The sequence below is a fragment of the Trichechus manatus genome, unplaced genomic scaffold (assembly GCF_000243295.1).
Source record: "Trichechus manatus latirostris isolate Lorelei unplaced genomic scaffold, TriManLat1.0 scaffold00296, whole genome shotgun sequence".
In the NCBI taxonomy this organism is placed as follows: domain Eukaryota; kingdom Metazoa; phylum Chordata; class Mammalia; order Sirenia; family Trichechidae; genus Trichechus; species Trichechus manatus.
The window spans coordinates 1321351-1346513 of NW_004444232.1; the positions used below are offsets into that span (position 1 = coordinate 1321351).

At 36.0% G+C, this 25163-nt stretch overlaps 1 protein-coding gene across 6 annotated transcripts in view; it reads left to right on the forward strand.

Annotated features, from left to right (window-relative positions):
* MAPK10 (mitogen-activated protein kinase 10) overlaps positions 1–25163 on the forward strand; it is a 363104-nt gene that overhangs the window by 317199 nt on the left and 20742 nt on the right. For 5 of the 6 annotated variants that reach the window (XM_004390406.3, XM_004390408.3, XM_004390409.2 and 2 more), the window contains 2 exons: positions 885–1067; positions 5270–5394. In XM_004390406.3, the coding sequence (XP_004390463.1) occupies positions 885–1067; positions 5270–5394 (308 nt within the window). The remainder of the gene's footprint in view (positions 1–884; positions 1068–5269; positions 5395–25163) is intronic. The other variant, XM_023725323.1, reaches the window with a different exon arrangement.

Consider the following 25163-nt stretch of genomic DNA (forward strand, 5'->3'; position numbering starts at 1 on the left):
TAAAAAGGAGTATCTCAGTCAATTGACATGGCTGTTAAAAGAGCTAACTCCAGTTTTTGAGGGTATTAATTTTCATAGAAATGTAATATTTTTTCTGTAGAATTTCCCATGCTAAATGTACTTTCTGAAACGGATGCACTTGCATGGAAATCTGTTGTTTTAAATTGAACATCCTCATGTTCACCATCTCTCACTGAGAACAGTAATTAGAGATACAAGACACTACTGTCAGAAGAACAGATACGAAACTGTGACTTTGATAAACATAAAAATTTGAAGTCTTTGGTGAAGAACTAATACGTTATTTTTTGGAAAAAATATATTGATCTCATGTCTAAGCATATGAGTTAGAAAACTTATTAACATGATGACTTTTCCTATTTGGTAAAGAAAGGGAAAAAAGATACTTAAAGGTAATTTAGGAAAAATGAAAATGAATCATATTTAAAATATTTGTGTACTTTTCATGTTTAAAAGATAAATGATTACGGTAACTTAATGATAAAAATATCATGATTACGTGTCTACCATTATTATATTTTTTTCTCTTCTAAATCACATAGGAGTTTATCTTAATATATGAAATGTTTCTTGTGTTATTTGAATACCTTTTTATCTTTACAATCCAGAGACTATTTCATGATATCCTATTTTGTTAAATAATACTAGTTCCCCAAACTGCATATTTCCCAAAAGTGAATTTAAAGTCCCGAGAGGATTCGTTGGCTAACCATTCTATTTTTTATTTGTCCATTGTTGTTTATTAAGACGCCAGTTGTGCCGATGATTACTCAGGCTTCTGAAAAGGATTTAGCCTCCTGGCTAGTGAAAGGCAAATGCTAGTGGCCTGCACTTCTTTTTTTCCTTAACTATTTAATTCTCAGATATTGACCAGTGGAACAAGGTGATTGAACAACTAGGAACGCCATGCCCAGAATTCATGAAGAAATTGCAACCCACAGTGAGAAACTATGTTGAAAATCGGCCCAAGTATGCAGGACTCACCTTCCCCAAGCTCTTTCCAGATTCCCTCTTCCCAGCGGACTCTGAGCACAATAAACTCAAAGGTATGCCTGTCAGAGACAACTTGAAACCACTGTGATGACTGGCTAAACAAGCAAACAATATAGAGCTACCTCTAGTTAAGGAAAGGTATTTCTTAATAGTCTTCCTTAAAAGGGGAGTGGTCACTGACGTCAGAATTGCCTGGGTTAACTATTTCGTGGGACTTAACGCTGCAACACGTGGTGTTTCCATGAGTTGGAATCGACTCAACAGCAACTGGTTTGTGTTTTGTTGGGTGTTTAGAATCTTAAAATTATTTTGAAGTGTAATTCTAAAAGACTAATGTGTTATACATTGACGTCATTGTTTCCATAATTTTTATTACCTGAAAAATATTTTCTTCACAAGTTTTAAATTGTAAAATGTAGGAGATTCAAATGTCTGCATTTTCTTTTATTTGTATTTTATCAAGTGCTTAACTGCCATCTTTTCCATTTATAGTGGTAAATGAGATTTCATCCGCACATTTTATATTCAATATAAATACTTCCATTAACAAGGAATCGAGGAATTCTTTCTATACTATATCTATAGTAATGAACTTGGGTAACAAATTTGAGTTTCTTCAGTCACAAAGCTAGGAAAATAATGCCTCATTCACAGTGTTGGAAGCAAGGAATACATTTGGCAGTGCATAAAGTGTAAAATAAATAATAATATTCTAATTTTATTATTAAGGCCTTCCTGAGAATCTAATTTTGAAACAAATATGATTTTTCCCTATACCTGAGTTCAAATTCTGCCTCTATTCCTTAAAATCTGTATGGCCCTGGACAAGTTATCTAAACTTTCCATACTTCCTGTAACAAATGATGATAGAGAGTGCCTACCTTATAGTGTTGTTGGAAGGATTAATTAACTTAATGATGTATTAAGTACTTAGAACAGTGCCTGACTCATAGTGACTATTCAGTAACTGTTATGTATATAGTAATAAACATAAAATAAAATTATACTAATATTTATATGACTATAATAACTATAATAATAATTTTTGCATTATTTAAATTGTACCTATACAGCATTAAAAAAAAAGTTAGAACACACGCTTTTTAAATTTTTCCCCAAATGTTCAGTTGGCAATTCATCAGCAACAGGCTTAACGTATAGGCTTAACTGAAATAGCTAAGATAGATTTAAATGAGACAGAAAAACTAAATTCTGGTGTCACTGTTTTCCAGGACCTTTTCATCCCCTCCAGACTTTCATCTGGTGGGTTTTCCACATACAGCATTGTGTTTATGTTCTTGCCACTTTTACTGCATGATTGGATTTCTTCTTTCAGCTGACTCTGGGCTCTCTGAATGGCAGCAAATTATTGCTACATCTACTGCCTTTAGGATCAACATTGTCTGTACGCAGATTGAAGAAGAGTTAATACTCCAAGTAGAGATCTGAGAATTTATGTCTTCATGATGCTAATTAACATATCAGGCAAAACTAACCCTTCTCTTGAAAACACTTGTAGAGTAACAATACAATAACAAAGACTTGATTAACAATTTGATAATAATGACAGCACTTGCAGAAAAATTATTAAGATATCATGCTTTATAATTCCAAATTTCTTGAGTTTTTTTGTCTTTTTTATTCATTTTGTATATCTACAGTTGTATTGTTCTTGTAAATGGTAAACTAGTTTACATATTTATGATTATTTAATTTTAATTTTTAATATAAAATTGGCAAATTATACAGAATCATAATATACAAATATTCAAAGAGAAGAATTTATTCTACTGTAATTGGAAGAAACCATTACAGATTTGCTTGGAAATGAAAGAATGAAAGACAAAGCATTGAAACCTTTTTCTCGTTTCTATTTTGTTCCGGGCAAATAGTATCAATCATTGGTTCTTAGTACTGATTATATTATTGTTTTTGTATTGATGTAGTTCATGCTTCTATTGATGAAGACCCTTCCTCTCTCTCTCCGTTTCTGCAAGCAGAAACAAGGGTGGGTCTGTTGAGAGAATCTGTGGGAGTAAGTTGCATGATTCTTGGTAAAAAATCAGTTATAAATCAAAGAGATCTTTGAACCAATGAAGTCAATGTGTAGAGCTCTGTTGGACCATTAAGTGGTGATTGGCAAAGAGAAAGATTAAATATAGAAAATTAATGTATAGTTATTTCTGTATTTTTATTATTCTTGTGAGCTTCAGAGTTTCTACTTGGAAGTAACAAAACTCAAATTTCTAAAATTCAGTTTCCCAGAAAAATGATTAATAGAAATAAAAAGTATTTCAATCTAATTTAACTAGTGATTTTTCCTAAGTAGAACATTGAAAAGTATATTTATTAAAATGTAACAACCCAAGAAAATACTTACAGAACACATGAAAAAATAGATTGCTACATTTCACCTGTAGTATGGTCAAAATTATGTAAAACCGCATAAACAAGACTAGAAGAAAATATGCCAATACTAAGAGTGGTTGCCTCTAGATGGTGGGGATGGTTGGTTTTTCCTCATTTTATAGTTTATGTAATTTCCAAATTTTCTACAGTTAATCCATATTGCGTTAATAATCTGAAAATTTCATAAAATGAAAATTAGTACATATCCATGGATTCAAACATATTGACTTTTTTCCTGATTTAGGAAACTGATTTAGGTTTTGTTCTTTTAAATTTGAAATTTTGCTATGTATCTGCGGCAAAGTGAATATTTTCATCATGTAACTTTCAAATCAGTTTAGGCAACAGTATTGTTTTCAGATATTCTTATTTCACAGTTTGAATTGTATTTTATATAAAATTGTATAGTAGTTTTAGAGGTTAAATTCAATGAGTGTATTTAATCATTGTTTTGAAATAAACTCACTCATTGATTATCGTTATATGATTTTATAACCATTACTACCAACAACAATAAAATTAATTATGATAGCAATGTACATATCCTAGAGTTTTTTTTATTAGTGGCTGAGGTAGCATTGAACTGGCTTCAGTCACTAGCTAACTTATTTCATCAAATCTGTAATTTCATTGATTGAAAAATGCCTAGTGATTACAGGGATGTTATAATGAAATTCAGTGGATGAATCATATTATTCCTGTTAATGTACTCTTCAGATTTTATTTTTCTTATGCATATAAAGAGTTTGGATTGCATGATCTCTATGGTCAATTTGATTACTCAAATTTTGTTAATTCCACTGTAGGAATGAAAATATAGAAACACAGAAGTTTATTAACTTCTAAACACCCGTCCATGCATTTGTCAACCATTATGTATTTGCATTCCCCATGCTCTTTGTCCTGTGTTTATCCTGTGTCTGTACAGATAACCCAAGCAGATTACATTGCATATCCAAACTTTCTGGTTTGATACATTTTATGTACCACAGCATTTTAACCCTTAAAGAGCCCTAAATGAAGCCTTAGGTTTAAAGACACACACACACACACACACACACACACGCACACAAAATAAATTTTCTTCTTCAATACATCAAGAATTTCATCTTATGGAGCAAAGGAGAGTGAAGAAAACCAAAGACTCAAGGGAGCAATTAGTCCACATGAATCACAGCCAACAGGATCCTGAGCCCAGAAGAATTAGATGGTGCTTGGCTCCCACTACTGACCGCTTTCACCGGGATCACAACAGAAGGTCCCAGACAGAATGAGAGAAAAATGTAGAACAAAAAATCAAATTCCCAAAAGACTAGACTTACTGGTATGATAGAGACTGGAGGTACCCCTGAGGCTATGGCCCTAAGACGCCCTTCTGACCTGGAATTGAATCCATTCCCAGTGCCCATCTCCCAGCCAAACAACAGACAAGCCGATAAAATAAACTAACACCCAAGAGGAACATGCTCCTTAGAACAATCAATTATGTGACAGCAAAAGGGCAATATTTGCCCAAAAGCAAGGATGAGAAGCAGGAAGGGTAGAAAATCAGGATGAAAGGAAACGGGGAACCCAGAGCAGAAATGCAGAGAGTGCTGACACATTGTGGGAATGAAACCAAGGCCAGGAAACAATGAAACACCTTCTGGACAAACTATCAAATAGGAGTCTAAGTTGCTCCGTGAACTTTCACATAATGCAAAAAAAAAAAAAAAAAGATTTTCACCTTATATTTAGAAGGAAGGTGCTCTTTGATTCTTTGTTCCCTTCATTTTTTCCTCCTTCCAACAAAATTGCTTACCCAAATCAAAATTTTACTAACGCTTTTTCTCATTCACTGTTTCAGCCAGCCAAGCCAGGGACTTGCTGTCAAAGATGCTAGTGATTGATCCAGCAAAAAGGATATCAGTGGATGACGCTTTACAGCATCCGTACATCAATGTCTGGTACGACCCTGCTGAAGTGGAGGCGGTAAGGCATAGGCCTATTTTACTTCCCTTCTACAAACAAATCATAGCATCTGGGTGCTCAGTGGTGAAAACTGAAAGAACTAGAACCCAAAAGTTTAAAGTTATTACCTGGCTCTCTAAAAGTTGTTTCCTTCTACCTATATTTTAAGTGCATTTCTTTTTCATGCATTTCTATGAAAGAGGGTGATTTCGACCAGCAATCTTAGATGTTTATGAAACATTTTCATTTGTTTGTATTAAATTGTTAACATGAATGTCACTTTCTGTGTGTTTAACCCTCAGCCTCTTCTGATGCAAACTTAATGGCAGAAACATAATAGAGAATAACTTGCTTTACCTCCTTTTCTTTGGCAAGAAAGCTGCCATCCATAATACCTGTAGATCTTTTAGCAGGTCATTGGTGACTTTGGGAACCTTACATGAAGTAGAGGAGAAAAAAGTGGGTATTGTAATAAGGGTATTATTTCAGGATGATTCTAAATTGACTATCACGATAAGATGTTATCTCCAGGTTTTAAATTCAGATATAATTTAAGACTCTTTCCACAGGCATAGCTGTGTTTTTTTTTTTTTTCCCCACTATTTTTTCAACCATTTACTATCTTCAGTGTCTTTCTTATATCTTTGCCTCTCTCCTTTTCTCTGTATAGAGCTGGGGATGAGCAGGGCAAACTGGTGGTGGTGTTGTCCATGTGTGTTCTATAGTTTTTCAGATGGAAATTTTCTTTTGGTGCCTCTTTTAAACGTTGGTGTCAGCAAAGTTACCTTCTCCCATAAACAGCAAGATCTCCACAAATTATTAGAATGGCTGTGCTAAGTTATTTCATTTTCTTACATAATACCTTAAAAAATTGTTGGAATGTGTACTTAACCTGATATTTGAAATACCCTTTTTGTTTTCTTGCTTGTTTCTTCTTCTTGTACTCATCTCTGTCCTCAGTATATTTACGCTTGAGGATGCTTTGTTTCAGCTTTCTTTCCTTGGCTAAATTGTGTTTGTTGTCCATGTCAAAAATGCTAGATTGAAGTTTGTACAATTTCTTATTCCTTAAATCTACGCTAGAGAAGTTAGAGGTGAAAAATGGTAATAAGGACCTAGTCAGATTGAACTTTATAGGCATAATATTCAACAAGCTACTTTTCATAATGCAATCCAATCCTTAAACATTTGAAAATATCAGAGAAAAACCTTAAGTGATAAATCAGTCTCCCAAGTGTTAGAACTGAGATGTAATCATCCTTATAAAAAACGCCATGGGGGCAGTGTCTGACCTCCTCTAACTTCACAAGGGGGAAGGAGAACCAAGATCAACAGCCCAAGGCTGATTCTTATGAGGTGGAGGCCAGACACTCCTCCTCTCTCCGCCATCTTTACCAACTCTGACCCTAACTGTCTTTTCTATGGCACTCTCTACTGGGTTCGATAATTCATTGCAGTGGCCACATAGAACTCACAGACCATACTCACAATTATGGGGTTTATTAGGGAAGTAACAGTTACAGTTCAGGCTCAGGAACACTCAGGATACAGTTCTTCCATCAGGCACAACTCTCCTTGGCCTTCTCTCTCTGCCCAAAGGGACTGGCACTCAGCTTTCTCTCTTCATGGGCTGAGAAACCCACCACGCTGTCTTCTGCTGCCAGGTCTCTGCTGCTGGGTCTCTCCTGCTGGTGTCTCCTTCCTTGGTGGTGGCAGGATCTTCTCTTTCCTGCCTCTGGGGTGACTCATGTCAAGCCCAGAGAAACTGCAAAACTGACCAATCCCTTTGGTGGGCCACAATTACGCTATCACACAGCCCAGCCCTAGCATTTGGGTGGGAGTTATAAGACCATGGCTAGAAAGGCCATACATAAAAGTAATTAATTGCACTTCAGTCCTTGAGGACATTTCCTTAAGATCTGCTCTCTTAAGCAGGTTTACAATAATGTTGAAATTTCGATTTCCCTCTAACTGATTTTTAGTCAACTGATTTGATTATTATAAAAATGAAATCCATAAAATTAAACTTTTATTTTAATGTTCTTAAAACTAATATCTGTTCATACAACTGAAATATAGAAGCTCTTCCAGATTCTGTCTCTTGGGAAATATTCTCAAATATGTTCATGGTAAATTAACTTAGAGTAAAACATAGTACTAAAATAAGTAAGAGAAAGTATGATGCATATGCATATGAAAATTAAGTATAAGCATTTTCTGTCCCAATGAAATCCAAGAAAACATTTTAGGTTATGTTGATACAAAATTTTAGACAAACATAAATTATTTGAAGTTGTTGCTTCTCATTTATTTTGATAGTTTAAGTCATGTTGCATATTTATTTTTCCTTACATCTAATTTAATGTGTGTAATCTGTTTTTAATGGATTGTGGCCTAGAGTTTAATTGGAATCATAAAGTCTGCATTTGTAATTCAGTGGAAATTATGTTGCCTATAAAAGAGACAGTTGCTTAGAATCTATAACAACATATTAATGAATAGTATAATGAGTTTTTAAAATTTACTTAACTTTGTATGAAAAATGTCTTTGAAAGATAAAATGATAGTTTAGGGTAACAAAATGGCTACAGCGTCTTTCTCAGCCGTTTCAATATTGTCATGCCAGGGCATGGATAACAACAAGAGAAGACATGTGACTTTTAGGGGAAGGGTCTGATGATGGAACCTCAAGGTCTAGGAAAACGAATCAGTTAATACACAGAAGAACAAGAGAGTATTTGCCATCTAGACTGGGATAATTGACAGCACAACGGTGAAAATATCTGAATACCAGAAGTGTTGTAGTGAACAGGTTGGAACCCTAATCCTAGGGCAAGAACAGTTTATTACTCTATAACTGTATCACAGAGCTCACAATTAGAAAGAGACAGATTCTGAATATGCTAGAAGAAGCAATCAGCTATGCTTCCTGGAATCTCTTTTAGAATTAATGTCTTTGTTATTGTATGTGAATATGTAAAGTTTAATGACCTTTAAAGTGGCCTTTCTTTATGGACACATGGAAAAGTTATAATGGAGTGATATGTCTTCTGCCAGGGCTAACAAGATTTGCTTGCAAAATAAACTCCTGTGTGTCTCTAAAAACTGAATAAATGGAAGTATCAAATAATCAGAGGGGTAGGAGGGAGGGATGTGGGGGGAGAGAGAGAGAGAGAGAGACAGTGAGAGACAGAGAGGCACTCAACCACCAAGCCAAAGACATCAAAACGGAAAGGAAACAGCAGAAGGAAGTCCATTAAAAACTTATGGTGTCAGTGAAGATATTTCTTTATGTACTCAATTCTTTACAAAAAAAAAAAAAAGAATGGTCGGGACCTCACATGAGAACCATCCTCTGAGGTGGGACTGATGCTCGGGGCCAGGTTTCATGGCCAGCAGTGATGAGTCAGACACACCATCGTGTGGAAGTGTCCGTCTCAGAAAGGCCTAGATACACTGTAGAGGTGGATCCTCAGTGGTTTAAAACAGTGCTCTGGTATCTGGATGGAGGTGCAGACTGGGCCAGTCAGGCAGCTGGCATCTGAAAAGTCTGTTCTCCAGTAGCCAAGTTCCAGGTACTTGAGAACACAGACGAGGAGTGACTGGCAACCCAGGACCTTCTGTCTGGCAGCTAAGTCAAAGTTAATAGAGAGAATACAAGAACAGAGGCTTGGAACATGGAGCTACAGCTGTTATTTGGACTGAACAACCTACTGACGTCGAGTTGATTCCGACTCATAGTGACCCTACAGGATGGAGAAGAACTGCCCCATAGGATTTCCAAGGAGCAGCTGCTGGATTCGAAATACTGACCTTTTGGTTAGCAGCCAAACACTTAACCACTACACCGCCAGGGCTCCACGGAGAGATTGGAAATATTTTGCCTTTACTTTTGGCGTCCTTTTTTAGACTAAGTTGTGGCAAATCCAACCAGTTTGGGTGGAGGATATTCAAACAGTCCGTTAGTAGTTGTCCACATTTTAGAGATAACTAGGGAGTCTAAAGAATGTTGTGTAATTATAAATGAAAACAGCCCTGTGCAGTGCGTATCTTCCCTACTGAGAGGAAAAGGGATTAAAGTCTTTGTAATTGACATTTCCCTTTGGTGAGTAATATCAAAAGGTTAGGCCATGTCCTCAACACAGTTTCTGAATAGCTAATCTGAAAGTCAAAAGCTACTGTTTTTGTGTCCTGATTTCCCTCACAGGATACAGACACATGCTAAAACAATCAATAGGCATTATTTTCGTTTGCCTTTAGTGTGCCTGAGAAGGAAGCCACTTTGCATATGAAGTTTATTATATAAAATTAAAATTTAAAAGCAACTCTCAGGCTGCACAAAAGACCTATAAAATATTTGAGTAAGCATAACATGTGAATTATCCAAGACTTTTTTTTGGTAGAAATTTGAACTTTTTTATTAAGGAGAGGAACCCTATTTCACCAAAATAATAATAAAACCGGCTTCTCTTAACATTTCATGGGTCTAAAGAGCCTATGTTGCTTTCATTGAAAGAAAAAATACCACCTGGTTTCTATCTCTTTGAGTATGACCTTGAATTTTACTAGTGGCCTCATTGCTAGTTCGCTTCTTAATGGTATATAGATGCACCCACTCAGTAAATAAAACAATTCCTCCTTTGTTTTTCTTTAGATCCTCTAGATCATGCTTATTACTTTGGATTTCAATTTGGAAGATACAGGTTTTTCTTTTACACTTGCAACTAGGCACATCAGTTGGGTTTTCTCAGAAAAGTCCTGTTTGGAGCTTTTATAATGGGAATTATTCTCAAATAGATTTCTTGGAACCTTTCTAGCATTATAGAAATATCAAACAAAAATTATATCTAGGCTCTCTTAAATATTTTCCCAAGTAGGACCAACAATCCCATTTCAGAGTGACAAAAAGAATAATCAACAATTGTACCCAAAATATTTAACATGTTAGTGATTTCACGTTACAACATTTGCTATGTGTTTTTAATTTGATGATAAAAACCTGTTGCCGTCAGTTCCGACTCATAGTGACCCTATAGGACATAGTAGAACTGCCCCAAAGAGTTTCCAAGGAATGGCTGGTGGATTCGAACTGCCAACCTTTTGGTTAGCAGCCAAGCTCTTAACAACTGAGACATAAGTCTAAGTATTTTCTAAGTTCCCAACACTAGCTTGATCTATAACCTGTGTACAGATCACAAGTGACCTTTTGTTTTCAGGAGTTGGAGAGACAAAAATGTTACTGAGTGATGTTCTAATGGGAAACATTATTATTGTCTTCTTTCCACTCCAAAATTGCCATCATTTAAATTCTGTTTTTCATATTAAATGTTCCTACAAATTCTTTTAAATATGATTTTTTCTACTCACACAGAGTTAATAAATTGGCTGAATCCCGTTCTCAGCTGTTCTCTCCATCTGTCTTGACACAAGGACTACCTCTTTGAGTCTTATGATTTCTTATTATTGCAGCATGCATCATGCTGTGAAAGAGCTAGTGTGACACCTTGGCAGGCCTAATTTGAGAAATAGTTTAGTGCTATCTATCTGTCACAAACAACCCTTGTAGGGTGGAGTTGAACTCTAAGTAGGCTCGCTAGACTCAGAATGTATATAAATTTAGAAATAATAAGGGAGAAACATAAGCTACAATGGATATGAATTTGATGCACTCTAATTATGTGCTTAATTATAGGAAGAGCAACTCATATTCTGTGCTTCTCATTTGCTTGGTGAAAGTTAAATCAATGTCTTCAATTTCTAATATCTGCCATTTATAGAATTCTAAATTTCCATCTGTTCGTACTGCTGTATTCTTTCAGCAACAAAAATGTGAGCAATTTACTAATTGCCTTCTGGAGAAAATGTAAGTTCATTACATTTCACATGCCCAGCGCTTCAGCTGTTAAAGTGAAGATATCTTTTGAATAACATTTAGACTGTTTTGGTGCCTTGTACTATGTTGGTGGGAGCTTGTCAAAATGTTTGTTGTAGATAGATTTAGCCACCTGCTTCAGGAATCTCTATCCCCACATGACTTATAACAAGAATATGTATTTTACTCAAACAATAATTAATTTGTTCCTAATTTTAGCAATTGTTCAACAGAAAAAAGTTTCTTCTTGATTTCAAATCATTGGGATATTCAGACTCTACTGAAAATATAAGGTTCTTGAGAGTCAGAAACTGGAGTAGTTGAGCAGCTCCGTCTCAGGAGATACCTGACTTGGTGACTAGTAGAGACCTTGTTCTCGTTTTTCTTTTGATTTTTTACCCAGAGCCCTCTAGGCAGTGAGTATTGCTAATCACTTGAATAGACCATGAAGAAGAGGTCTTAAAAAGGACGGAGAGGGGAGGACAGAAATTATTTCTATAGAATGTTCCATATCTAATGTTCTCTGAAATGTTAAGGCTGAGATGTCCTATTGGGTCTTTCCAAATGTGTTATTTGAAGGTTGTTAAATCATTTGAATAGACGACTAAAGGGGAATTCTTTAAAAATGTGGGAGTGGAAACAGAGATTGTTGCTCTAGAGTGTTCCACATCCCCTGTGCTCTGAAAGGCTGTGTTATCACTTAGATGTCTGAACAGGTTCTTCAAAATATATGACATTTTCTTCTCTTCCAGTTGACCTCCTATGTATAATGAGATCCACTTAGTTAATTCAAGATAGTAGGCATTTGTGCATGTGTATTTTATTTTCTTAACATGTTTCATCCTGGAAAGAAAGAGGTTATCCAATTATAGCATCTGCTTCAGATGCTTAGAAATGATGTAATTCATAAACTGTGGGAAAAACCAAGTAATCCTTTCCCTATGAGAGCTGCTCCTAAGAGATAAGCAAAGAAGTCAATGATGGGATTTGTAAGGTGTTTTGTCAATGAAAATTTACCGAATGTTACACTAAGAGGAAGAATAAAAGAGTGTGAAAGAATAGGAGTAAGTTAGAAGAGAGAATCTGTCAGACAGCCTTGCCTTGAGATGAGTAGAGGTTATAAAATTGGCCAATCACTAGGAAATGTGCCTATTCTGGTTGTTTGCATTCCTGCTTTCTTTGCCTACCTGCAAGGTTGCTAAAATAATCAAACCTAGGCTTCAAACTTTTGGCAGTCATAAAAGAATCTCCTCTTCACTGTTGTTAGTTGCCATCAAGTTGATTCTGACTCATGGCGACCCCATCTGTGCAGAGTAGAACTGCTCCATAGGACTTTCAAGGCTGTGACCTTTCAGAAACAGATCGCCAAGCCTATCTTCCAAGGCACGTTTCAGCTCGTAGTTGAGCACTTAATTTCTTTTGCAGCACTCAGAGACTCCCCTCTTCACTAGTGTGTAGGGAAGAAAAGGATATCTCTAATGCACTCTTACCCATCTTCCTATCATTGTGAGTGTTTTCAAACAGAATCCTAAATAAGGAAACTGACACTACTCTGCAGAAGTGAGGGTTTTTTTTTTCCTGTAAGACCCACATGCTAATTATTATATTTAAAATCTGTAATAGAAAGGCCATATCAGTTATATTGCCAGTACTAATGCTTATTTGGTGGGTAGCCCTGTTTAAGTTCCTAAATCTGCAGTAGTTTTATGCTTATAACATTTTTATTTGTTCTTTCTGTACCAGAATCAATGAAGTTTGATTGCATGATGAACTTTTTGATATTATATATTCTCCTTTCAAGAAAAAAAAAAATCTAGAAGCATACATATATCTATACATAATTCAATGTAAAAAATGCTTATTGCATGCCTATGCAAGTTGAGGAGTTCCTTGGTGGTGCAAAGGTTAATGTGCTTGGCTGCTAACCAAAAGGCTTTAGGTTCAAGTCCACCCAGAAGCACCTTGGAAGAAAGGTCTGGTGATCTACGTCCAAAATATCAGCCATTGAAAATCCAATGTAGTGCAGTTATACTCTGACACCCAAGGTGCCACCATGAGTTGGAAACTACTCAACAGGGCAACTAGTATATGTATATGCCTTCTGAGATGGTACCAGAGCTAGAGACCCAAACATAAGGTAACAAACAAACAACAACAAACAAAAAATCCAAGCCCATTGCCATTGAATCAATTTCAACTCATAGTGACCCTATAGGACAGAGTAGAACTGTCTCATAGGGTTTTTAAGGCTATACTCTTTACAGAAGCGGACTGCCACATCTTTGTCCCACGGAGCAGCTGATGGGTTCAAACCTCCAACCTTTGCATTAGCAGTCAAACGCTTAACCACCACACCGCTAGGGCTCCTTTTCTCTGCCTTAGGAGCTCCCAGTCTAGCACTGAGCTTTCTGTGTCTTGAGATTCAATTACCCCAGGGGCTCTTGGATGGGCTTCTGAGAGCTTGCAAAAAACACACTGAAATAATATGCAAACAATTATGTATACACATTTCGCTAGGAATATAGTCCCTAAATTTTCTCAGATTTTTGGAGGTCTTCTACTTCCAAAATCAATTCTTAAAATTTTATGAATCACCAGTCTAGTAATGTTTTGGGCAAAGGCGCTAGAAAATACTGGTAATTTACTGTTATAGTTGACTATTAAATATGGACATAACAGAGAATTTTAATGCACTTCTCAGAAAATTTTAGCATATTCCCATGGGGTAATTTTTTGTTTTCATGAAAAGACTCCTTTCCCTACTTTTTTCAGGAAAGAGGTGTAGGGGCAGTGACTTCATAAACTGAAGCACTATGATCTTAATTTTTATTATTGTGATTTTTTTAAATTTATTGAAAAAAATGGTTTCCTATGGTTCTAGGCGTTTCTTCAAGAAATCAGAGTTAATAGCCAGTGTCTACTTTCGAAGTAGCTTGCTCTTTTCTGGAGATGTGAGGCTTTCAAGGGCTTAGCTGGCAGGTTGGTTTATAGCTTTATGGTCACCTTGTTCTGTAATAAATAACACAAGTTTCATGAGACAAGTCCAACTTTCCATATAGTTTGCTTCATTTTTTTTCTGCTAAGTAAGGACTTACTTCCTTTGTGATACCCGTGTTTCTCTGCTATGTTTGTCTCCAAACATCTTTGTTTGCACCTCTGTTTGCTAAGAAGAGGGTTATGTTGTATGTTGTTTAGAAGAAAAGAAGTGTTGTGTGTGTAGGGGGCAACAACAACAACAAAAACAAAAAGACCTAATGTCTTCACCATGCAGGGAGGCCATCATAGGATTAAATTAATCAAGCATCTCGTTTCAGAAGTCATGCTTAGAGTTAATTATGATCTCAAGGTTAGGAGGTAACTTGAGAAGTTTCACATTCCAGGAGAGAGGGAAAAATAATTAGAAAGCAAAACCTTAATGACACTGAGAACGAATGTGTGTTTTACACTATCGTGTGAAAATGTTATTAAACACCATGGGATGCTTACACTGATTTTGTTTAGCCTGAAGTGAAAACCGTAGATGAAGTCAACATGTCATCAGAACTGTGGTTGTTGTTGGTTGCCATCGAGTCGATTCCGACTTACGGTGACCCCATGTGTGCAGAGCAGAACTGCTCCATAGGGTTTTCAAGGCTATGATCTTTTGGAAGTAGATCACTAGGCCTGTCTTCCAACATGCCTCTGGGTGGATTCGAACTGCCAACCTTCTGGCTAGTAATTGAGTGCTTAACCATTTACAGCACCAGGGACTCCGATGAGAACTATACTAAGACCAAAAGTCTAGAGGCTGGAAGCTTGAGGAGCTTCGAACTTAACCTTTTGGCTAATAGTTGAGCCCTTAACCGTTTTCACCACCCAGGGATCCTGAGTGGTACTTTACACATAAGTAATTTTAAAAGAAAAAGAAAAAATAAATAGGTGAAATTAATTTAAAAAATATTTTTATTTAACCTAACATATTCAAAAATTATCATTTCAATATGCTATCAATATAAAAATTAATTAATGAACAGATCACCAAGCCCATCTTCTGAGGTGCCTACGGGTAGGTTCGAGCTGCCAACCTTCTAGCTAGTATTTGAGTGCTTAACTGTTTGCACCACCAGGGACTCCCATCAGAATTATACTAAGACCAAAAGTTTCGAGACTGGAAGTTTGAGGAGCTGTGAAATCAGAAAAAGGGTAGGCACGATATATTCTTAAGTGCTAAATCATAGTAACCTTCAGATTTCGAGGGAAAAGTTGCATCTGAATGTTTTCTTCCAAAGTGTAGAACCATTGCGTAGGCCCTAGGGCATCTGTTATACGTGAGGAGAAGGTAGAACGGATTCATCAACGATGAGACAGAATATTGAAAAGGTTATACTCCCTTTTTATAAGTCTATTAAAAGTTTATGGTCTTTCATGGAGTATGCGCTGCAATAAAATTATTATGTCCCTTTCTAATGTCAAGATGGCTGTAAGAATGATAAAAACTGCCTCCATAACTTGCTAAGTTTAATGTGAGACTCACAGGGTCATTTTTGAAATATTAGCCCACAATATCCTGTGAAAGAGAATGGGATTTATTGTTTATGAAAAATAATTTTAATTGATAACCAAAAGAAACTCCCCACAGCTTCTAACTTCAGAGAGAGTCTGATTTCCATCTTTATGTGCCTTTTGGAAACTGAAATAATTGTCGTGCTCCTCTGAAGAAATGATGGATAAAATAGCTATGCCTCATGACTTTTTTCTGAAAACTTCTTGTCTAAGATGTGTGTTATTTTGGACTAAGTTCAACAGAAATCACTTCTGGTGACTTTGTTTCATGACATATGTGCTGTTTTGATAGTACAGCAACATATCTCCCCTTTTTGTTTGTTTTTCATTGCAATTTATTTTTTATTTTTTCATTTTTTTATTGTACTTTAGATGAAGGTTTAGAGAATAAATAGTTTCTCATTAAACAGTCAGTACACATATTGTTTTACAACATTGGTTAACAACCCCACGACATGTCAACACTCTCCCTTCTTGACCTTGGAGGACTTTTTTTTTTTTTTGGTGAAAATATGCATAGCCAAAGTTACACCATTTCAAAAATTTCTACATGTACAATTCAGTGACATCGATACATTCTTCCAGTTGTGCTGCTGTTCTCACTATTTTTCCAAATTATTCCATCACCATTATCTTCAACTCACTGTCCCCTAGGCTTCCCATCAAACCTTTTTAGTTACTGTTGTCAAGTTGATATCACATAGATAATTCTTTTTTTTTTTTTTGTACTTTAGATGAAGATTTACAGAACAAATAGTTTCTCATTAAACAGTTAGTACACATATTGCCCTATGACAATGGTTAACATGTCTCCACTTTTTTGCTGAAGCAGTCTTGCTGACTTTTCCTGCTCCATTGCATTACATTTCATGATTCCTCTGTAATCACAAATAGAAGTTTATTCTGTGCCAGAATTCTCACACACTCAGAGAAGTTCTTAAGTAATGAGTAGCTTCACATGAATAGGAGGTTTAGCTACAAGCAAAACAAAAATAAAAGCAAAACCTTGACTTGCACTGAGTTGATTTAACATGTTGTGGCATAGAATCTAGCTTCACAAAACCAAGAGGTTCTCAGGAATGGAGAGGACCAAAAGAGTTACTGAGTGTGGAGACCAAGATAGTGACATGGGGAGACAGCAGAGCACAGTGCAAACCACTGAGGGTTAACAAAGAGAAGATCTGGACCCAAAGCCTCTTGCTACCTTGGACAGGTCCACTTCATTCATTCCCTAAATTTTTATTTAACTTCAGTTATACACGGACCACTGAGAATTCATTAATTATAATAATTTAAAAAGCCTAATTCCTGCCATTTAGTAGCTTATAGTGTAATAGTGTTGATAGATAAGTAAACAAGAAATTACAACCATTCTGGTAAATTCTATGATAAGGGCAACACAGTGCTACAGAAGCACAAAGGAATGATCTATTACCCATCCCTCAGTGGACAAGGGAGGCTTTCAGGAGGAGGAGAAATCTCAGCTGGGATCAAAAGGATGGGCAGGAATGAGACAAATGAAAGGGAGGAGAAAGAGTGGGGTCTTCTGGGCAAAGCAAACAGCTTGTTCAAAGGCCAGGAGAGTAGAGACAGCTGGACACACCTGAGGAACTGAGACCAAGGAAGGGAGTGGGGAGAATGCAGATGAAGAAGTAAACAGGCACCAGCCAGGTCAGGAAGCACCTTTAAGCCATTCCAGGGAGGTACCTTTGTTGAAGGCAATGGTTTTTAAACAGGGAGTAACAATGAGATTTGTAGTTTAGGCAGATCGTTCTTTCTAATTGGCAGGATGATGACTGTTAGCAGAAAGACCAGTTAGGAAACTGTTAAAATGGTTGAGGCAAGAGATGGTGATAACATAGACTTCAGGATTGGCAGTGGGATGAAGAAAGGTTTGACAGACTCAGAGATGTTTTGGTGGTAATATAGAACTAACTTTCTTTATCAACAAAAGTGTCCTATTAACAATGTTTTAAGAGGTAAAACAAAATACGTGAAAATCCTCAATAAACTTTGAAAACATTTGATATTGTTATTAAAGAGGGTATTTTTACTGATGGATGCAAATGAAATCATTTATCTCTGACAGTTTTAATCTATATGACATAAGAGAAATGAAAATATCCTTTATTTCTATCACATTAACAAAAAAGCTAAGTTTAAATTGTTTTCTTTCTTTAATTAGCACTCACAGTATTTCATTACTGAATGAAAAGCCATATCCTATTTTAAGAAAATCCTGCATATGAAACATACTTCTTAAATGGATAAGCAGGGACAATGGTAATGCCTTCTATTAGTACATAGTTCTCTGTTTGTAAACACAAAATGTGTGTTTCTCAACCCATTTTTTCCTCCTCAACATACCTGAGGAGCACACATCAGTCCTAACCATGGTTCTTTGCGGCAGTAGCTCTTGATGTGGTGTGTGGATATGTCAGATTCTTGTGGGCAAATTGTTAGTTGGAAATAAGCCCTAACCCTCAGGTGATTCTGTTCCTAACCACCACCGCTGAGCACACCCCCTCTCCACCACATACCTTAGAAATCTTTGCTCTAGGAGCAACTTGAGGATAAGGGTTTTGTCTCATTCATTTTACATTACTATGCAGCTATGTGTTCCTAGCATACAGTTGTATACTGTTCCAAAAGCAGTAGGTTTTCAGAAATATTAGTTGAATTAATGATATATATGGATCACTTTCATATTGATTGCTTTACTTAAGCTTCCCAGCACATCCAAGTTCCAATCTTCCATTACCCCAGCCAAAAGAACCCCTTCCACCACCTTCACGTATCATTTTACAGAATTTTAAATGACGTTTATCCAATCCTGCAGCTAAAAACCCAGGCTCTAAGCCACTGCCCATTTCATTATATCATAATGCCATTTAAAAACTCTATTTTTCTTCATAAAGGAGTTCTTTTAATAATTTATTTAGCTAGGAAGTTACAATAATATTTGCTACTTTTTTTCTGATAAACACCTCATGTATAAAAGCAACATACAAATGCTTTCTTATATGATGTGCCAAAGTTTTGAATTCATGGCATATACAGATGGGGTAGTTATTACTGCATTTGCAGAACTCTCTATACTTGATTGTAAGATTTCATTAATCCAGAATCTTTATGTCATATTCCAGTTTTTTTCAGAGAATATGCTAGAAGGAAAGAAAAAAAATCATAGTAAACAAATACATAAGTTTAACTAAAGAGTATTTTTGGAATTGAAAACAAAATTAAATTTTCAGTTAAAATACAGTATTATTTTTATAAAAGCAGTAATGTGAATCCATTTTCCTCAATGAAGTTTTTAATCCTTTAAATATATTTCTGTAACTATATTTTAATCTGTAACTGTATTTCTGTATTCACTATGGAGCTGCATCATTGTATGTATGTTAATGGGAAAGGATGCGGTTTTCTCAAGGATGAATCGTTACTGATACACGCTATTGTAGAGGAGTGCTGAGGATCCTTTTTCCCCTACTCATTTTCTTTCTGGTTTGTGAGGACAGCCCAGATATGCAAATGGAACCTTTTTGATGTGCGTACTTTTTCACCTGGAACTTTTTTCTAGTTCCTCTATGGTTTATTTTTGTCCCGTAATGTATCATTTAGGCTAATGTGCATTTTTGCCTGTGGAAGGCCTTGCAACAAAAGCTGCTACTTCTCTGAATTTTAAGTTAACTCTTTTTCTTTAGAGCCTTCTGCATGCCGTTATTATATCACACACTATGCTGCAATTATCCTTTTTTTTATTCCCCCCTATCTCCTTCAACTCCACTGCTTTAAAAGTTCCTTGGGAGCAAGAATTCAGCTTTACCTACTCAGTGCAGAGAACAGAGAGGGTAGTAGCTACTACATGATGCATGCTCAATAAATGTTATTTGAATTGAGCTCAACTCAGTAATGTGGGTTAGAGAAAGTTCCCTTGAGGAACTAATATCTAAATAGAAGCATGAAGGCTAAGCAGGAGTTACCCAAGTGAAGAAAGATATAGAGAAAGAAGAATGAAGGCAGGAAGTAGGGTATGTGCAAAAATCTCAGAGCCAAAAGAGGGTTGGGAAAACTGCAAGTGACTTAATGGAGAAGGGTGAGAAATGATTTTGGGGTGGTAAGCAGGGACCAAGTAAGGAAGGAGTTTCTGAACACATGGTTACAGAAGCATGAACTCTATCCTTAGGGTGAAAGATTAGCAGAAGGGGATACCTATCAGATCTGAACTTTCAAAGCCCACTCTTTTTGGAATGTGGGACTGGAGTAGAGATTAAAAGATGCAAGGCAGAGTAATCAGTCTGCAGTAAGCAGGTTAGAAGTGATAGTGGGCTGAGCTATGATATGAGGTTAGAGATGGGCAGATGATTCAAGGGGTATTTAGAGGCTAACAATCCACCCCTCATTGCTGTCGAGTCGATTCCGACTCATTGTGACCCTATAGGACAGAGTAGAGCTGCCCCATATGGTTTCCAAGGAGTGGCTGGTGGATTCGAACTGCCGACCTTTGGGTTAGCAGCTGAGCTCTTAACCACTGCGCCACCAGGGCTCCAACAATCCACATGAATTGTAAATAATTAGATTTGATGGTTTAAGGAAGATAGGATTCAAGGCTGACTAGCATACAGTTGTTGGTTAATAAGAGTGTGTTGAATGAATTAAAAAAAAGAAAGATTTATTACTTGGACACTGGGTGAGTAGTGGTGCAGTTACTGAGCATTTTTCTTAAAGAACCATAGAAAAATTTAATTTCCAAGAAACAGTAAAAATCATTTCCATTTCCAAGGCATGATGAAGTTTTTTGATGGTAGAATGCTAATAAACTTGTGACTTAACGTCTGAGAAAACTATAGTAATAGCGTGAAAAATAGGGAAAACTGAATATAACTTCCTTATCAAACCACTGGAGCTTTATTTAATTAAGCTTTCTAATTACACTTAGTTCACATTATAATTAAAATTTGCATTACTAACTTTCAAAGTTTCCTCTGGTCACTTAGTGCTATGATGTCTCCCAACACCATTAGTGGTTTCTGTATATAACACATTACAGTACACTGCTTTTGCACATTGCAAGTTCTCAAGAGATGCATTGAATTACCTGGCTTGATATGTGTTATGCATTTGGAATTAATTTCCTCTTGTATAAAGCAATATATGAATCTCTTTCTAGATAATTAAGACTCACATGTATCTATTCTCTGTCAGTTTCATACAGAATCTACTGTTTTTTAAATCAAAGTCTTAATGTTTTGAAGTTGGAAACTGTCTTAAGCACAACTAATCCAGCTTCCTCATTTTACAGCTGACGATTTGAAGGTAAATGAAACTACATGACTTACCCAAGGTCACTCATCCTAATTGTATTAGAGTGAAGAGTTCTCTGAGTCTAACTGTTGTTCCTTTCAGGAAGCCTGCGACTTTCTCTGGAGTTTCCAAGAGTCTCCCCCCTAACTTTAGTCTACAGACTACACATGATTCTGAGCTATAAATGTCATGCCCACTTTGATCATAATTCACAAAACTCTCCATCCTATTCTTTAAATTATGGTACATGATGTTTTTGTTTAGAAATCATTTTATGCTACCAAGGAATAGATATGATTGAAGATTGAGAGAATATCAATTTGTCAAGAATATTTTTTTCTTGCATCTATGTAAATGACACATATTTAGGAAAATGTCAAAAACTTGTTTTGATTATTGAGGAAGCTGTATTCTTGATCTTGGCTGCACATTAAAATGACTTGGAAGGTTTTTAAATATCCTGACAGGCCACATCTCAAAACAATTAATCAGTAGCTCCAGGTGGGTTCTAGGAAACAGTATTTTTAAAATTCCCAGATGTTTCTAATGGGCAGCCATAATCGAGAGCCCCTGGGTTAGAGCAATTGGATGAAAATGATGAACTCACATACGCATGCACTGAATTACCTTTTATTTATTGGTTCTTTTTTTTTTTCTAGCCACAAGGTGGCAGCATCACAATACAGTGCACACCCTGGGCCCTCTACGCGCGGATATAGAAATTTGTATCTATAACATTAATTAATAGCATTCCTAGGGTCCCTATAGTTGGAGATAACACTGGATTTTTTTCTTTCTGTTTTCTGTTGCTTTGTTTGCCTAAGAAAAAATTTAAATATATTTACTTCAACAGATTAAATTAGAAGGAACTATATTATAAGACATAGTTGGGGGACAAAAATACAAAGAACAGGGATTTTTTTATTCAGATAGATTTGGGCTTAACAGTCGACTCTGCTTCTTACTGGTAGGTTATTTAATCTTTTTGTGCTACAACTGTATACCTATAAAAGGAGAGTTGTTATAATGGCTAAAGGAGATACGGTATGAAAATGAATTTTGTCTGAGTGGAACTAGGATGATGACGATGAGGAGGAAGAAAATGATAACGCCGTGATACAGTCAGTTACACAAAGCCCAGGACGACCTAGGTTACAATACTCTTGTTTATGGTCTTTCTTTCCTGAGTGTGGCTCTCTTCCTTCCCTTCAGGCTTCCGATTTTTCAATTTCCACCGGTAATGATTACCTTATATAAGTGAGCATGCTCTAGCCTCTTTGATTTAAAAAAAAATAAACATACCCAACATTTTTACTACACCTCCTACCCTTATAGCCAGGTTTCTGTAAAACATTAGTCTTTGTTTACCCATATCGACACCTCTAGTTTACTCTTCAAACCTTGAAACTCCTTTCTCTAAGATCATCAGTGGCCTCCTAGATGCCTAAACCAGAGAAGCTTGATGTCATCATCCACTTCACACTTTCCCACCTTGATTTCTGTGGTGACACTATTCTCCTCCAGTCTGCGTTGCTGCACCTGAGTTGTATTCTCTTTTTTCAGAATTGTGCGTCTCAAGAGTTCTCGCCTTATAGCCTTAATGTTATCTCTCCCGGGGAATCTTATCTTTGACCATAGCCTTAATTTTAATTATCATAAATAACTTCTTGCACCTATGCATTATCCCATATAGCTTACTGATTTCCAAATCTGTAAATCTAACATATTCAACATCACCAAAATTTAAGGTGGCATCTCAACGTTATCATGTCGGATAGTGAACCTCCTTCTCCTCCTCCCACCTTACATCTTTCAATTCATGGCACTTCTTTTCAGCAGATGATTGTATCCAAATCACTAGAAGTCATTCTATATTCTTCCTCAGCCCTCTTCATATGCAATTTGTCAAAGCTTGTTAATTCTTTCCACCCCCTCCAAACAAAACTTCTCAAAAGAGTTATCCAATTTCATGGTCTTCGTTTCTTACGTCACACTTACTTTCTAACAGATCCCAGTCCGACTTCTGCACTGAAACAGCTCTTGTTAAGGTTGCTGACTCTGTCGTGTCCCTCATACTTCCCTACCTGCCTCCCTCCCCTCTCTTACGGGATGCCCCTGAGTGCACTTCTTCAAATGCTTTCTTGCACAAGAATACCCTTTGCAAGCACTGCTTCTGGGAATTCACCATAAGACAACTTAGGAAAGGAGAATTAATCAGATTAGTTTCCAGAGACTGATTTTATTAACCTTTTTTTCCCCATAATGAAGTACTTTTGACTCATCAGACTTTTAAAAGGCATTTATTCCATCTGCAGAATTAGTCTCTCTGTTCTATTCAAGAGCACGGATATAGTTCCTAAAACTTGTCTAAACAATTTTCTAAAAATCAACTGATAGTGTATTACCAATTTCTCTGTCTACTTTTAGAAGGCAATGAAATTTTTGCTAATTGGAAACAAGAGCATTACTGTACTTGCTGCATAGTATGGCCACATTATACAGAAACTTTAGATAATCATTATATTTAGTCATTTCTTTTAATAATTGTTCATATTGCTATTGCAATTTCATTAATTTGGCAGTTTGTTAAGACGATTCATCAAGCATATAGTGAAAAACAAAAAAAACCTGTTCTTGGTCCTACAAGGAATATAACATTTTAGAAGAAAAACTAGAAAATATTAACCTGTGCCATGAGCCAAAAAGTAAAAAGTATGTATCATTTAGTGCTACATAATTTAAAAAAATAAACAAACGACAGTTCCCATTGAGTTGATTCTGACTCATGGCAACTTCATATGTACCACAGTAGAACTATACTTCATAGGGTTTTCAAGGACTGGTTTTTTGGAAGTAGATCACGAGGACTTTCTTCTGAGGCCCCTCTGTGTGGTCTCTCCAACCTTTCAGTTAGCAGCTGAGTGCATTTACCATTTGTACCATCCAGTGATACATAAGAATTATTCTATCGAATGTTATTTTTTCCACTAAGAGGTTAAAATTTTAAGAAGTTTTATTCATCCAAATTTTTAAATCCATTTGGAAAATCAATATCTATAGATTCAAGGAAATATGAAATAAAAAATTTTGCATATTTTGTTAAATGGATTTTCTGGTTTAATTTTGTACTAAAATTTACCCTTTCAGGGTAAGCCTCACAGTAAACCATGCATCTTTGGGAAATTATCAGATTGCTAAGGTTAATAAGAAAACACAAAGCGTATTTCAATTGGATATAATACCATTTACTTTGATTCGGCTGCTGAATTAATAGAGAATCCACAGACTGAAAGACAATGCTATTTAAAGCTTTCACTAGCATCTTCAAGAAGGCAACACGAAACAGAAAGATGGAACAAAACCATACTGTATGCTTAATGAGGACAAAAGAAGCAGAAGACGAACACCAACTTGATGATAGTCAGATGATACAGAACATGACCGATAGAGAAAAAAAGTGTTAATTCAGGGCTCAAAGATGGGTAAAAGGAATAACTGTACAACCTAGATTTCTCCTATCTGTTTCTCATCCCTTTTGAGGTACATATGTACAGAGGCCCTTATGTTGTCCAAGACATTTTGACAAAAAACAGGCAGGAAAATAAGTGTTAATTGCCTGTCTGTATGATAGTTGCCGGAGCCAGCTACATGTATAGACTGATAGAAAATTGGAACAGAAATCAGTGTGGCAGGCTCAAATTTGTCATTAATGGAACTCTTTTGCATGTGTTGAATTTTCAATTTAACACTTCTTTAACCCTTAAGAATTCATCTTTCTATCTTTTCCTGTAAGAGACCATGCATTTTATTCCTAACTCTGCCACTAATTAACTCTCTGGATCGTGGACAAATCACTTGTGTTCTCTGAGTTTCTCCATTCTCATTTGTAAATTGAAGAAGTGTGGGACTAGATAATCTCTGAACTCTCTTCCATCACTAACATTCTATGATGCTGTTGAAATAAGGATTATCTTGCAGATTGAGGAAAGAAACAATTTATAAATTTACTCAACAGAGAAGCATTATTTAAATATATAATATAAAATGAAGTAACAAGAGGCAATAACTT